We start from the raw sequence: 16,168 nt of genomic DNA on the forward strand, positions 1-16,168 counted from the left end.
GCAGCAGCACTCATCCATTTGGGGAAAATCCAACAGACTGGTTGTACACAAGTTGCGTAATGGATTGACTTGTGTACACCCAGGGTGCCTATACATGGACCAAAATTCAGCCGGTCCCTGCTGAAGTCTTTGACTTGTAAAAGAAAATGTTCTATGCTAATTTACTCGTCTCGTATACAATATTTCCTTATTCTGAATGCCATCCCCTACTCCAATCCCATTTACAGTAGGGAAAAATGTCTCACACAGTAAGAAAATTCTACAAACTATAAAATGGATTGAATAAAAAAAAAAACTCCTAAATTACCTTGGTTCACTGATAAGTTTCAAAGGATCAAAAAGTCCTGTAAAGTGCCAGTGAAAAATCCATAATATAATTTGTGGAACTAATCCTCCAAGTAAATCCATGCCACAGTGTTGCAAATGGGGTCTTACCAAAGGAAAATTACTTGCCTGAATGGTCGACTCAGTCCTTTAGAGACTTTACCACCTTTCAGACATAAAAAAAAACAAACAGAAGGTGCACCAGCCTAGTGTATTATCCCAATGGTGATTTAATAGCGGCAAATAAAAAACAAACAGTTTGAAAAAGAGGGCATGTCCCTGGCAACGCGTCATGCACACCCCTTCTGACATCCACCAGGCATTTTGACAGTTGTCATCCTTGTGTGCGGCCTAGAACGCTGCCGCTAATAGCAATACTTTGAGCTGAAAAAAAAGGATAACAAAAAGAGGGAAATGTATCTTTATCAACTTGGTGGACTGTGGATTTTCAGTATACAACATCATGTTATACCTATGTTTTTGTCATGTCCAATTGTTTTCAAACTGACACTAGAAATTTGTGTATGTATATGAATTTAATAAATCTTTTATATGTCCACCAATTTATCGTGTTGCAACCACGTGCTTCATATAAAATCCCACCCCCTTGTTCCCTCCTTTTTTTTTTTTTTTTTTTTTTTTACATTTTCATTCAATTAAAGTCCCAAACTCTTTTCCCTTTGTAGCATACTTTGAGCTGGCTGGCTCCATGTCATCCTCAATCTCTGTTTTCTCGGCGATGCCTACAGCCTCACACTGATTACAGCTGCAATCAGTGTGATGCTGTAGGCCTTAGGTGTTCCCCATCCATGCTATTTCATGCTAACTTCAACCAGCATACTTACATTGATGTTCTCATGTGAACGTCAATGTAAGTATGCCGATTATTTTAATAAAATGTTTTTTTAGTTGATACTGACCTCAGCACCCTGCTGAAGGTAAACAGCATGTCAAGGCACTGCCTTGTGGTACCGTTATAGGTGAAACCCAAAGTGACCCGAAACCAAGAAGACGCCGCCCAGGACTCACAAAGTGACACGTTTCGAGGGCAAGCCCTCTTCCTCAGAGCCAAGCTTGGCTCTGAGGAAGAGGGCTTGCCCTTGAAACGTGCAAGTCACCTTGTGAGTCCCAGACAGCGTCTTGGCATTGGGTCACTTTCAGGTCTCACCTACCACTATACCATGAGGCAGTGGCTTGACATGCTGTTTAAAACTGTGAAGGTAATGTTTTTATTTAGAAGAAAATGAACAGCAGGGCGTTGAGGTCAGTACCAAGTAAACACTATTAACCACTTCCCACCCGGCCAATGCACATAAACGGCCGGGTGGGAGCCGTCTACTTCTGATCAGGAACGTCCATCAGAAGGAGCGGGATCGCGCACGCGCGTGCCCGCGCAGCGGCGCGATCCCGATGCGCCCGTGTCACCCAGACACGGCGCATCTCAGATCGGCAGGAGGGCTCTGTGATTGGCCCTCCTGATCAGATGACGGCCGTGTCCAATCACGGCGGTCATGTGATGTAAACAAACAGCCGGTTGCTAGGCAATCGACTCCTCCTCTCCTCACACAGAAGTCATCGCTGAGGAGAGGAGAGCAGATCGCTGCAGCCGGCTGATGATCAGCGAGTATGAGCTGTTTTTTACAGCTTTTTACTCACTGATCACCAGTCTAGTGTAAACACAAATCACCACACAGTGTAAACACACCATACAGTAGAAACACAATGTCCCCAAACATGTCCCCAAAACATACATGTCCCCAAATAATAAATGCACATGTCCCTAATAATAAAAACCTGTCCCCCACATATGTCCCACTAAAATCACATGTCCCAATGATTATCTGCACACATATGTACGTGATCACCTGCACACATATGTACATGATCATTTGCGTACACATCACACAAACCAATTATTATACACTTAACGGAATTTTTTTTACCAAAAACATGTAGCAGAATACATTTTGGCTTAAATTTATGACAAAATTTGATTTTATTGGATTTCTTTTAAAATGGAAAAAGAAAATATTGTGTATTTTCCAAATTTCCGCTTTTTTGCGCTTATATCGCAAAAAATAAAAAATGGAGTCGTGAATAAATACCACCAAAATAAAGCTCTATTTGTGCGAACAAAATGATAAAAATTTAATTTGGGTACAGTGTAGCATGACCGCGCAATTGTCACTGAAAGCGCTAGAGCGATGAAAGCTGAAAATTGGTCTGGGAAGGAAGGGGGCGAAAGTGCCCTGTATTGAAGTGGTTAATATAAGCAGAACACTTACATTGATGTTGGCATGAAACAGCATGGATACGGAACACCTGAGAACCAAGCGGCTGCAATCAGTGTTAGGCTGTAGGTATCACTGAGCAAACAGGCTGTGGATGACAGCTTAAAGTAAGGACAGTCAATGTTTGTGAGCATGGTTTTTATTTGCCTCTATTAAATTACCATTGGGCTAATACACTAGGCTGGTGCACCTTCTGTTTTTTTTTTTTTTTTTTTGCAGTTACTCTCTGGACTACCCGGTCGTTAAAGGGCAGGAAGGCCAGACTTATCCCTGGTTGTTATTTTGAAAGCGAATACATGTGAAGAATGCCCCCCTATCCCATCACACTCATGCACAGGTGGTTTTGAACCTTTTTCTTTTGACACCTTTCAGATATAGCCAGTATATGTCCAGGATAGACAAAACGGGATACTCCTGCAATGTAAACCAATCGGGAACCACTTTATTTAAAATTGTTGAAATCACTCACATTTGTTAGGTGAAAAATGCGCTTTTCAATCAAACAATCCAGATCCTGATAGGCAGTATGCATGGGAATATTGGCGCATCTGACATTGCCACACATACTGCCAATCGGGATTGAATAGTATTATAGTTGCCTAACAAATGTAAGTACCTTTAACCATTTTTAGATAAGTAGTTTCTACTGGAGTATCCTGTTGTGTCTTTCCTGCACATATACTGACTTCATGAGCTGGCTATGTTTAAAAGGTGGTGGAGTCTCTGACAGATTGAGTCATTTGGGTATTAGAATTTACATACTGTTTATGACCACTCAGGCAATGAGGTCACTCTGGTAAGTAACCACTTTGCAACACTGTGATGGTGTGAAATTACTAGAAGGGCTTTAGCCTATGGATGATATTATGGCTCTTTAACTGGCATTTTGTGGGACTTTTTTGATCTTTTGAGTATTGCACTTCTGATGTCACTTATCAGTGAACAAATTGCATTCATGAGAGGAGTTTTTTTTTTTGCTCCTTTTATGGTTTGTGTAATATTTTCTCACTGTGTGTGACATTTTTTTTTTTTTCCCTATTGTGAAGGGGATTAGAGTTGGAGAGACACCATTCACAATAGGATATATTTTGTGATTTGAGTGAATTAGCGCAGCATGTTTTCCTTTTACAATTTTAGCCACATTATATAACGCATGTTGTGCAAGCTGCTTTTTCCTGTTAGTATTCAACAGTACTGCATTTTAGGCTAAAAATTAATGCTTGACTTGTCTGCTTAAAGGAACACAAAGCATAAATACAAGCGTTCTATTAAGCAAAAAAAAAAGGTGCTAATACCATTTACTTCCTGTTGTGTGATCTTGACAGTAAATTGGTTGAAAGATAGGGAATAAAGATTTTTCCATTCCTTCCAGCATTAGTTGTAGTAAGCTGGAGGGGCAGATATTCTGGCATCTTACAGCAGAGCCTCAGAAGCTGCAACAGTCATCGTGAATGTACATGATATTCACATGTGTATTTTTGGCTAAAAGTATGCTTACAAATATTTTGTTCTATGTCTATAATGTTCTTAAGAACTCTTATAGTTACGAATATGATAATTATGTAAGGCTTGTTTAGTAGCCCTGTAAATGTCCAGAAACACTGTACAAACAAGCATCGGCTATGTGTTTCAATTAATTTGTCTCCATTTGTTTATTTTTGCAGCAAGTTGTTTACAGACTTCATCTTGAAAGTTCCAAGAGATCGCCTTGTGCGGCAGAAGCTCTATTGCCTTATTGAGATAATACACAGTGACCTTTTCAGCCAGCTTGGTAAGAAGCAGCTCCTGCCTGTACCCATATATTTTCTGTCTGATGTTCTTGTAAAATGAAATACTCGGCATCAAATATGATTAAAGTGTTTTTGTTCAATTGAGGAATCATACAATTATGGGAAAGGTTGCATTTGTTAAAATGCAGCAGTGTTGGCACAATATACACAACAGTTCTGTTTACCTTTTTTACTTTTATTATTGTGCAAGCAAACCTGTTTCCACTCTTCATATGGCTAATTCAGATGTTTTATATTCTTCATTGATAACTTACATGAGCAAGACACATTTGTCAACTAATTTTAAAAATTTCCTTTAATATCATGAAGCAAACTACTCCTTGGTGTTGGCCACTTTGGGTCTCACCTATAACATGAATGATAGATTGAGGATGAGTTTACTTGGTTATTCATCTTACTGCACAACTGTCAAAGAGGTAAAGGAAGCCGATAAAGTATTTTTATTTTATTTTTTTCTAGTGATGAAGGTTTTGGTATACTTTTTTTAAGCCTGGAAAACCTTTTTATCTTTTTTTTTTTTCCTTACGATTTTGTAACTTTTTTTTTAAATGTATTCTGTTTACACTTTGCAGTGCCTCTAAAATAAAATGGTGTCATTTTCTTCAATATTTAAATTAATCCCACAATTTTTGCCCCTGAAATATACTACTCTGAGGTCTAATGCCACTAGTCTTCTATGTTGAATGTTGGCGAAATCATCCAACCCACATCCTGTAGTCCCAAGCGACCATGGACACAACTTTGGGAGGAGGGGAAGATCCTATAGCTAGAGCTCACAGCACCACTCAGTCCTGGAGGTAGGACTGTTTATCAGTGAACTAGAAAAAAAGGGACCTTTGTCATCACCAGTCTGTCCTGAACACTACAGGAAAAAGGTTTGTATAGGAGACAAGTGGTTTCAGGGAGGGAAAGGTTGTGAACAGTGGGGAGGCTGGAACTAAAGTCCCCCCCCCCCCCCACGCCTCCCTGCTTTTTCACTGTTTATAGAAATGCTGAGACAGGCTCTGCTTTTCTTCAGCACCTTAACACGCCTCAATTTAAATTCCTTTAAAGAAAGTGGCTTAATTGGTGTTGAGACAGGACTTAAAGTGTTTGTTACACAAAAAAAACCCCATACTATCCCGTTCCCTTAAAGAATGAATAACCGCACAGTGCTTGTGCTGTGTAATTTGGCCTCTTCTATCACCTAAAAAACCTGTCTGATCCTGCGTGGCTATACCCTCCCCCTGTAAACTGACCACAGTTTATCATGGCTGCTGAGCCCTGACACTTTGGTCAGTGTACGCCATCCACAGCCCTGCTATTTCCTTCTCTGCCCCCCCCCCCCCGTCTGCTTTGTTTAATATAAAACAGACACGGGTACATAACATTATGGTACAGAGGGGATGGGAGGATTTTATTCTGCTGGCTTAACCACTTTAACAGCATTTCAGTCAACTTAAAACTTTCACATTAAGTATTCCATATCTCATTAGATGTAGAGTCCCTTGCACAAAAGCACTGTATGCAACCTAACTTTGGGGAGCATGTGGCTTTTGGTTGTTGAGATTGTCAGTGATTTTTGGATGAGTGCATCTTCTTGCTTGTTGGCAGCTTCTAAACAGAAATGAGAGGTTATAGAAAGTGCTAATATATTTTCTATATTAGGCTTCTTTAATAAGTTAAAGAACAATGAGGTTGATTTACTAAAGCTGGAGCACTCAGAACCTAGTGCAGCTGCGCATGGTAGCCAATCAGCATCTAACTTCAGCTTGTCCAATTAAGCTTTGACAATAAAACCTGGAAGCTGATTGGTTTCTATACAAAACTTCACCAGATTTTGCACTCTTTAGTTTTAGTAAATAACCCCCAATGTGTAATTGTCAGTGATATACAGCAAGCAATCAGATTTTCACTTACCAGTCTACAGTAAATAGATGAGGGGTATTTAATGATTTGCTTTAAATCTGTGTACCTTGCACTGCTTTGAAAATGCCTATTCTCTACATTGATCACAGTTATAAGTAGCTATACACTATTCTGTATTCCAAATGCTCAACTTGGAGAATACAGCTTCTTAGAGGAGTCTTTGGCTTTTGGGCGCATTGTCATTAATGTCCCTGTAGACATTGCTAATGTTAATGGTGAACCTAGCACATATATTCTAGGTCCAAAATTGAACACTCGTCAGGTGACCCCTTTAACTCCAGTCGGTGCAGCCTAAGGGGCAATTTAGAATTCCAAGGAAATCTTTACTTTCCATTTATGTAATTTAGACATACTTTTATAGACTATTACAGAGCACATCCTTATCAAATAGGGGGATACGTGCCTTTATTTCCCCACAGTCATGCATTAGATTCAAACCTTTGCTTGCGGATTGCATTTTTAAAGTCCCAATACTGACAGAGTTATTTGTGAGGCCCCAGGTTGCTAACGTGATTCATTTGTACATCACACAGAATTCCTGATTCCAAGAACCAAGAGATGCAAGACAATATTCTTCCTCTGATCTGACTATGCTCTGTCAGTGGGTTCTATTGATATTCACTGCAGGTTGTTTGGTCTATTGCATCACTCACAACTTCAGAATGTGCATGGGGCCTCTTTATAGAGATTAATATTGTTCTCAGTACTCATCACTGTGGTGTTAATTATTGCGAATTAGCAATAATTGCATATAAACAGATGTACTACTATTTATGGTTTTAATATTGTCATTAAGACTACCCTTCACAGGTATTTTTTTTTTTTTTTGTGTGTGTGATGCAAATCTCACTCATCTGTTTAAAATGAAAGTAATAATGTAGGCTACTATGAGATTTCCTTTTTTTAATCTGATACCAATTGAATCAGATCAGTACAGGAAATGTGTGACCTTGGCGCACATGCTGTGGTCTGCTGATTATCATCATTCAAGGGATTTTTCCAGATCACTATTGCTGCCTTGAGATAAGGGTACCAGAAATGTCTGTTACTTCACAAACCTTAATGCATAGCCAAAATGGTTTGTTGATCATGTCATGATAATTCTATCGAAAAATTGATCAGAGGTCAGAATTTACAACCACCATCTTATATTTATGGTTGACTTGGCTTGTCTAAGTATTTTTTTTTATAGACAAGACTGGGTATATAGTATATTTCACAAATGTACCATGGTATTGCAATAGGCATGAGACCTCTTGTAGTGTAGGGCCAGAGTGATTAGGAATAAGTAAAGCCTTGACCTATAGTTTTTAATTGGTTCTCGTGTAAGTACTCACTATCTCTGATTCCTTTTTTAAGAATAAATTGTGAGTGGAACTGTGACAAAAAATAGAATAGACCAGTAAAGATCAGAAAACTGAGGAGGGAAAGAGGTGTAAGGATGGTTAAGATTTCACAAAAGGGATCTAACATTTGAAAGGGTGGCTCATTATTCGTACAAGAATTTGTTGTCCAAACAGTAATACCATGTTTTTCCCAAATTTCTTAACCTATTGTTTCATGGAGGCTGTGTGGTCCTTTGTGTTTGTTTTATTTTTGGCTGCATCTAAGATATGAATCAATTGATCTGCTCTTGTGAAGGCCAGCTTGGTTTGCATCAATTTGGTCATCTTTACAAGCCCTGTTTTGTGCTTTTATTGGCACTTTAGTTTCTAACGGGGACTCAACTGGACTTACATGACAACCATATGGGCCATAGCAAGGCAGACTAGATGCTTTTTTTTTTTTTTTTTTTTCACTGAAAATAAAAACTGTTGTGTGGATTAATTGTTGAGCATGTAATAAATGTAATAAAAAGCCAATCTGAAAATTTCTAGGATGTACAGTGCCTTGAAGAAGTATTCATAACCCCTTGAAATCTTCCAAATTTTGTCATGTTACAACCAAAATTGTAAATGTATTTTATTGGGCTTTTATGTAATAGACCAACACAAAGTGGACCATAATTGTGAAGTGGAAGGAAAACGGTTTTCAATTTTTTTTGTTATAACTATTTGAAAAGTGTGGCATGCATTTGTATTCAGCCCCCTTGACGCTGATACCCCTAACTAAAATCTAGTGGAACCATTGCATTCACAAGTCGCCTAATTAGTAAATAGAGTCCACCTGTGTGTAATTTAATCCCAGTATAAATACAGCTGTTCTGTGAAGCCCTCAGAGGTTTGTTCAAGAACCTTAGTGAACAAACAGCATCATAAAGACCAAGGAACACACCAGACAGGTCAGGGATAAAGGTGTGGAGACGTTTAAAGCAAGGTTAGGTTTTAAAAAAATTATCCCAAGCTTTAATCCTCTCACGAAACACTATTCAATCCTTCATCCGAAAAGGGAAAGCATATGGCACAACTGCAAACCTACCGAGACATGGCCTTCCACCTAAAATGACAGCCTAGGCAAGGAGAACATTAATCGGAGGGGCAGCCAAGAGGCCATGGTAAAACTGAAGGAGCTGCAGGGATCCACAGCTCAGGTGGGAGAACAGGACAACCATTAGTTGTGCGCTCCACAAATCTGACCTTTATGGAAGAGTGGCAAGAAGAAAGCCATTGTTGAAAGCCATAAGAAGTCCAGTTTGCAAGAAGCCATGTGGGGGACACGGCAAACATGTGGAAGAAGGTGCCCTTGTCAGATGAGACTAAAATTTAACTTTTTGGCCTAAAAGCAAAACGCTACGTGTGGCAGAAAACTAACACTGCACATCACACTTGACACACCATCCCCAGTGTGAAACATGGTGGTGGCATCATGTTGTGGGGTTGCTTTTCTTCAGCAGGGTCAGGGAAGCTGGTCAGAGTTGATTGGAAGATGGATGTAGCCAAATACAGGGCAGTTTTAGAAAAAAACTGTTAGTCTGCAAAAGACTAGAGACCGGGGGCGGAGATTCACCGTCCAGCAGGACAACGACCCTAAATATACAGCCAGAGCTACAGTGGCATGGTTTAGATCAAAGCATATTCATGTGTTAGAATGGGCCAGTCAAAGTCCAGACCTAAATCCAATTGAGAATCTGTGGCAAGACTTAAATTGCTGTTCAGATGCTTGAGCTATTTTGCAAAGAATGGGCAAACCTTTCACTCTCTAGATGTGCAAAGCTGGTAGAGACATCCCAAAAAAGACTCGCAGCTGTAATTGCAGCGAAAGGTGGTTCTACAAAGTATTCACTCAAGCCTCATACGAGCAATCAAATTTTCCGCAGTCAAAGCATCAGACTTTTGTCCGAAGGGGGTGTGCCGTAAACTTGTCTCGCATACAAATGGTACACAATTGTCAACCAGCAAACAAGAACATAGTGATGTACTACATAGAATTTCAGCTCTTGAGTGCCACCCTTTGGGCACCTTCTGCTAATGTCGTGTTTGGTGAGCATTGATGGACTTTTGTGTGGTGGTATTGTGTGTACACGATAGGAAAATCAGACAACAGACTGTTTGCAGAAATTGTATAATCCTGCCATCCAACATTTGTCAGCAGAAAGTCTGAAAACAGTTGTCTGATGGAGCGTACAAACGGTCGGATTTTTGGCCAACAGCCTGTCATCACACAATTCCCAGAGAAAAATCTGATTGTGTGTACGAGGCTTTAGAGGGGCTGAATACCAATGCATGCCGCACTTTTTACATATTTTATTTGTAAAAAATTTTGAAAGCCATTTATCATTTCCCTTTCACTACATAATTATGTGCCACTTTGTGTTGGTCTATAACATAAAATCCCATTAAAATACATTAACTTTTTTTTTTTTTACGTGACAAAATATAGTACATTTCAAGGGGTGTGAATACTTTCTAAAGGCCTTGTACGTTTTATTTATTTTCTTTTTCTCAAATATTTAAGCCACACAAAATGTTTGTTTGAATAGATACCAACAGGTTGCTTCTTTTGGAGACCTTTCACATGATTCTCAGCTCCTCCCCTTTTTCCACAGCTATTACTGCAAGCTATAATTTGTTCTAAACTCATACTTTATTTTTATTTTTTTAAAGGTTTGTCTAAAAACAAAGACAAACATAGGTCAATGGTTGATTGCATGTTATGTATTGCCTGGCATTTTCCCTTATCTGTTCGTCCTTATTATGTAAGAGATCTGGCAAAAGATTAAACTAAATGTAAAAGCATCCCTAAAATCTGCTTTGCTTGACTTTAAATACTTGTGATGATCTTAAAAGCTGTGTCTGTGTCCTTGTAAGCATATTTATTGGTGCCGACTTGCACAGAAGTTAGAGGCCGACGTACTGCCTGGGCCTAGAATTCAGGGTCTGCACCTGGGGTTTGCTTTGAAGAGTATCACAGCTACATGATAAGTATTGTTAAATTGGATCTGACGTTTAAAGGTATCTAAACCCACAAGCAAAAATTTTACATACTGGCACTTACCAATCCGGTTCTTCAGTGAGTTTTGGAAAAAATTAAAAGCCAGCAGCTACAAAAACTGTTACGGCTGACTTTAAATAAACAGACACTCACCTGTCCAAAGATCCAGTGCCCTTTTCACCTGAGCCAGTTCTTCACCAGGCTTCGGGTCCTCAGCCAGCATCATAACTGTGGGCAGCCTAGTTGTGACTCCTTTTGGCTTCACAGCTGGCTGCCTACTGTGCATGTGCGAGCCATGCTGCACTTTATGAATGGTCCCGCAGCTTCCTGGGACCTGTGACGTGTCCCAGAAGGCTTGCGGGCGGGGCTTGTAAAATTGAGAGCTGGTACCTGTCAAAACTAGCCCCCCCCCCCAAAAAAAATAAAAGATTAGCTGCCAGAATTCAATGCTGTAGCTGGGAGGGTCTCGCCTCATTTGTGTAGATGGTGTAATTTGCATGCATGTATTCCCAGTTTGCTGTCTCCCCACATTAGCAATGCTGCTATCCAAGCGTTGAGTCACCCTAAGACAGGGAATGTGTTCCTGGCCAGATCACTGGATGGAAATACATTTTTGCTTTGGGTTTAGATATCCTTTAAGTATACGTAGTCATTGATCATCCACTCTCACATGACAACCTTATTGTGTTCAGAATGCAGAGACATCCTCCTTCCTATGATGACCGATCAGCTGAAGCATCACTTGGAAAGACAAGAAGAGCTTGAAGCCTGTTGTCAGCTGCTGAGCAACATCTTGGAAGTACTTTACAGAAAAGATGTGGTTAGTAAATTAACATACTATTCTGCATTACATTCTTCCTGTTAGGAACATTTCTACGGAACTTCTGTCTTTATTATGGTAACTTCCATTACTAACTTGTTTTTGAAGGTACATCCTAATGAGTTACAAAGCTGGGAGAAGTGCATACTTAGGTGCACCCAATATGCCTAGGCCGCATGTTTTTGGTCATTGGGTTACTACAAGTATGACAGCCAAAGAACCTGTGCTTTCTAAAACACGTCAGCAGTGGCAGTGCCTATATTTCTATGTGGACAGGTTCCCTTTTATAGAGGTTTTTTTTTTTTTTTTTTTAAACTCCTACTTCCCAGTGTTCTCTGTTTTCTGACTGTGCTAGCCGCACATCCTGCCTGTCCTCAATTGTTCAGACTTATGCTGAATTGCCCTCCAGCACAGCCATTCACTGGGAAGATTGGTGTGCTGCTGTTTCTCCAACCCCTCTTCTTCAAGCCCCTAATGCAGCACAGAACCGGTCAAATGATCACTTATTAAAAAAAAAAAAGATAAGTAAAATCAGTATATACTGTGTGTGTGTATATATATATATATATATATATGTGTGTGTGTGTGTATGTGTATATATATATATATATATATATATATAAGGGCTGGGAAAATGAAAGATTAATTCCTTAATTTTTTTTTTTTGATCGATCAAAATTCTTTTGATCGGTACTCACCTCTCCCCTGGCTTCCCGGGTCTCCAGAGAGTTCGGTCGGAGATCTGGTGATGTCACGGACATCTATGTCACCAGACTCCTCCCCCCTTCCCCAAGCACCTCCGTCTGCTAACGAAGGGAAGGGGGGAGGAGTCCGGTGACGTCGATGTCCGTGCCGTCACTGGACAGTGATGGTAAATATGGATGTGGTTAACTGGGAATATTCAGTGAGCTAAGTGTAGGCAAATTTGATAACCTCCGTTTTTAACATTGTTGTAAAGAAAACAACAAAATGCAAACACTCTGGTATGTCTGCGTGACTGGCTAAAGTGATGCCTTCTTGCCTACTATAAAGTTCTGACAGTCAATATACTAGATACATTTTATAATAAAAGTTAAACTAACCTCCTACGTTTTTCAACATTTGAATTTAAAATGTAATTGTGTGACCTGTGAAGTTAACTCATGGATTGTGGAAACTAACTAGTGTCGGGTGTTTGTATATCGTGTATACCACGTTTACCACTGACTAGTTGAGTTGCAATGCAAGGAGATCAGCTAAAACTTGTTGGATTTGTATGTGTGTTATAATTAATCAAAATAATCGATTTTTTTTAAATTTATCGAACATGAAAATTGTAATCAGTAACAGCCCTAAAAAAAAATATATATATATATATATATATATATATATATATATATACACACACACACACAAACAATTGGGCCTTTCATTACCATTTTAAACTAAATAGGCTGTTTTACAAGATGATGTTTCACATATACTTTAAGCTGGCCATATACTAATAGATTTTCGATTGAACATTGGTGCGAAGATCACTATCAATACATTCGATGACTTGGCAAATGTTATTCGATAGTACTTCCAAAAGCTGTTTTAACATTTTGATTTTGGAGTGAATGAATGGTTCTGAAGGAAAACCACATTCACTGTTGAAAATGTGTTCATTAGAAAATCTTTCATCCTGCACCTTTAAATTTTATTGTCACTGCAATGAATGTCTGTTTTGTTCAAAAGGCCAGCCTTAAAAATTCTTGCCCCCCTGCTGCACTTTTTGGTCTCTCTGCCCATTGTTATGTCAATATAGTATACAGTAGTGACATAATAAAAGGCATAAAGTAAAAATATAACAAGCAATGGGGTAGTGGGCCCCTGACAAACCCGGAACTGTCAGTTTTTATTTGACAGAGGGTTAGCGCCCTTCCCCCAATTTTTGTTTGCTGTTCGTATCCCTACTGGACCAAATCATCCTCATTAGTTGCCCAGGTGCTCATCGTCTCTGAAACAGAAATTGAGGGCAGTAAAAACTTAAACATTTTTTATAGTTTTCACCAGGACAAGATGTCAGTGTAAGTCTTACAATGTTCTAATGCCAACTGTAAAAGAGGGGAATTCCTGTCACCTTTGGGACAGCCATGTTATTGCTGATTTATGTATGTGGACGCTGCGTCCCAGGTAGAGTCGAATTGAAAACAATAGATAATCTGCAGTTTCTAATAACTTGTAACCCTAAAACAGCTTTAGGTAGAATTAAGCCTTGTGATTAAGGCCGTCTCAGCTTTGGGCCACATGAGTGAGCTTTTCATTTCTATCTGTGCATAGGTCATACTGTTAAATATGATTTTATCAAATATTCTAATCTATTATATATGCCTCTGAATACATGAAGAATACATGAACTCATTTATATGTTAAAACAATAGGTATATTTAATTGGTATAATGTGACCGTTTTCTTCCACATATGAAATTATTTATAGCTAGGTCTTCAGTCTAACAAAATGCCTTTTTTTTTTTTTTTTGTGCATTTAATTTGCAATGGCTAAGTATTTTCAGATTGAGTAAATGAAATTACAGCCACAAAATGTTAACCATTGGAACAATCGGAATTAATAATTAATGCTGACTTTTGCTATAATTAAAGGGTATGCAAACCGTAACAATGAAATTCTCTTTCTGCTTGATATTCTCCGGAAAGCATGTTATTTGATGTTGTCAGAAATCTTGGGAGCTGATCACTTCCTGTGCTCTCTGCCTGCGAACAGGGATATTTTTTTTTGGTGGGGTGGGGGGGGGGGGGGAGAGAGAGAGAGACAATGAGGAGAGATCCTCTTCGTAAGCAATCGGAAGTAAGCAGGGTGGACCACAAGTGCCTATGGATTTAAAGCAGCTGTGCTCTCATGTAAAGGAGCAAGGTGGGAGCATACTAAAGTACATTTCTGGCACATCAACAGTTATTTTTCTGTACTTGTATAAAGGGGGGAAAAAAACACTTGTAAACATACATATTATGCAGACATGTACAATATACTTTTTTTTGCCTTGACACATGTACTAACTTTGTGTTTTTTTTTTTTTTTTTGTGTTTTTTTTATGTATAGGGACCAACGCAACGTCACGTTCAAATTATCATGGAAAAACTTCTGAGAACAGTTAACCGTACTGTAATATCTATGGGACGAGATTCAGAGCTCATCGTAAGTGACTTTTCGTAATTATGAAAGTATGTAAGGGTTAGCTGGCAATCCGCAATGTTCTAAAAGTTCATTCGACTTTACTGGTTAAATATTTGGTGACTGGCAGGGGGTTTGTGGAGCCTGAATGAACAGGGAGAAGGCAGTTCATTTACAGAGTTTGAATACCCAGTTGAAGCTTTATCCATTTTACTAATGCTGTCGTGCTGCATAAAAGGTAAAAAAAAACATGGATTATTTTTTTTTTTTCTTTTACAGTTTAAGCTAGCAGCATGCTAGGGAATCAAACCACTGCTCCACACAACATGGTGGTCTGGGTCTCTAGCAGTTTGAACCCTCCAATCCAGTGTTTCAATCAATAGTACACATGCTCTTGTTGCTTGGAGTACTAGGCAGGGGATGTGTCACATGTCTGGAAGCTTAGACCACTACACTCTTTGTTGAGTCTGACTCTCTTGTGTGCTGCTAGTGCAGGGTATTTTGATTGTTGTTGCAGCAAAAAGGACTGTTAAAGGGTAACTTCACTTTCGTGGGGAAAAAATGGCAAATAAAGAAAAAATATAGCCTATGCAACTGCGACACAAGTCATATTGTAATTGAGTGTTATTAAAGATTACCTTTTCTTTTCAATCTGTAGCACTGTAATTTTCTGTAAATTGCAATGTAATATGACTACCTCAAGGTGTTTTGTACACAGAATGCCCCCTAGAAACAACATTTTCTGCTTGTGTGATTGGCTCCCTGATCTTCCGAGTCAAGTCTGCACTAGGATACAATTGGGATTTTAGGCATCCCCTAAAACAAGTCTTTTGGTGGGATACGCCCAATAGGAAATTATGTCTAAAGGGACGTCTAATGGTCCCAGCGTTTTTCCCCATTAGAGCCCTGCAGGTGCACAGTTGATTGATTATGCAACCACATGGACACGTGGATTTCTTCAGAATAACAAAAGGCAGGACTCTGCAACAAAGTTTGTTAAAATCTTAGTACTGTACATAGATCACCCAAAGAGGAATGTTTTTTTTTTCTCTCTCAACAAAAGTGGAGTTACTGTTTAAAAACTGGAAAAAAAAGTTTGTATGATTCTTAGGGTTTTATGTAGTCTGGCCGCATTACAGCAATAATTTACAAAGCTTCAGTTGGGCTTTAATACCTTACCACTTATTTAAAACAATAACAACTTAAAAAATAATGTTCTTTAGCAAGGAACATGCGTTCCACATTCATAATTATGCTACCAAAATTAGTGTGTGCTCTAAATTATCTCCAGCATTGGTCCTATTTCTTCTTGCTGAAGGCTGCCATTTTTCTGAAGGCTGTCAGCTGATTGGCCTGATTTTCAGCACAATGCCAAAAATGGAGAACATCTGAGCATGTGCCGCGCAGGGTGAGCCAGTGTTACTGGATTTTAAACAGCATAGGGACTTATTTTGAATGTTTTATTTAGCTATACCTGCCAAAGGGGCCAGACTGAAATCCTCTATCAGGACTA

At 39.1% G+C, this 16,168-nt stretch overlaps 1 protein-coding gene across 1 annotated transcript in view; it reads left to right on the forward strand.

Moving 5' to 3' along the window:
• DOCK1 (dedicator of cytokinesis 1) overlaps window positions 1-16,168 on the forward strand; it is a 613,707-nt gene that overhangs the window by 282,847 nt on the left and 314,692 nt on the right. Inside the window, exons 25-27 of the mRNA XM_077455510.1 lie at window positions 4,280-4,386; window positions 11,377-11,504; window positions 14,584-14,679. Of these exons, the coding sequence (XP_077311636.1) occupies window positions 4,280-4,386; window positions 11,377-11,504; window positions 14,584-14,679 (331 nt within the window). The remainder of the gene's footprint in view (window positions 1-4,279; window positions 4,387-11,376; window positions 11,505-14,583; window positions 14,680-16,168) is intronic.

This window comes from Lithobates pipiens, unplaced genomic scaffold (assembly GCF_037356315.1).
Source record: "Lithobates pipiens isolate NorthernLeopardFrog02 unplaced genomic scaffold, aLitPip1_a1.2 Scaffold_25, whole genome shotgun sequence".
NCBI lineage: Eukaryota > Metazoa > Chordata > Amphibia > Anura > Ranidae > Lithobates > Lithobates pipiens.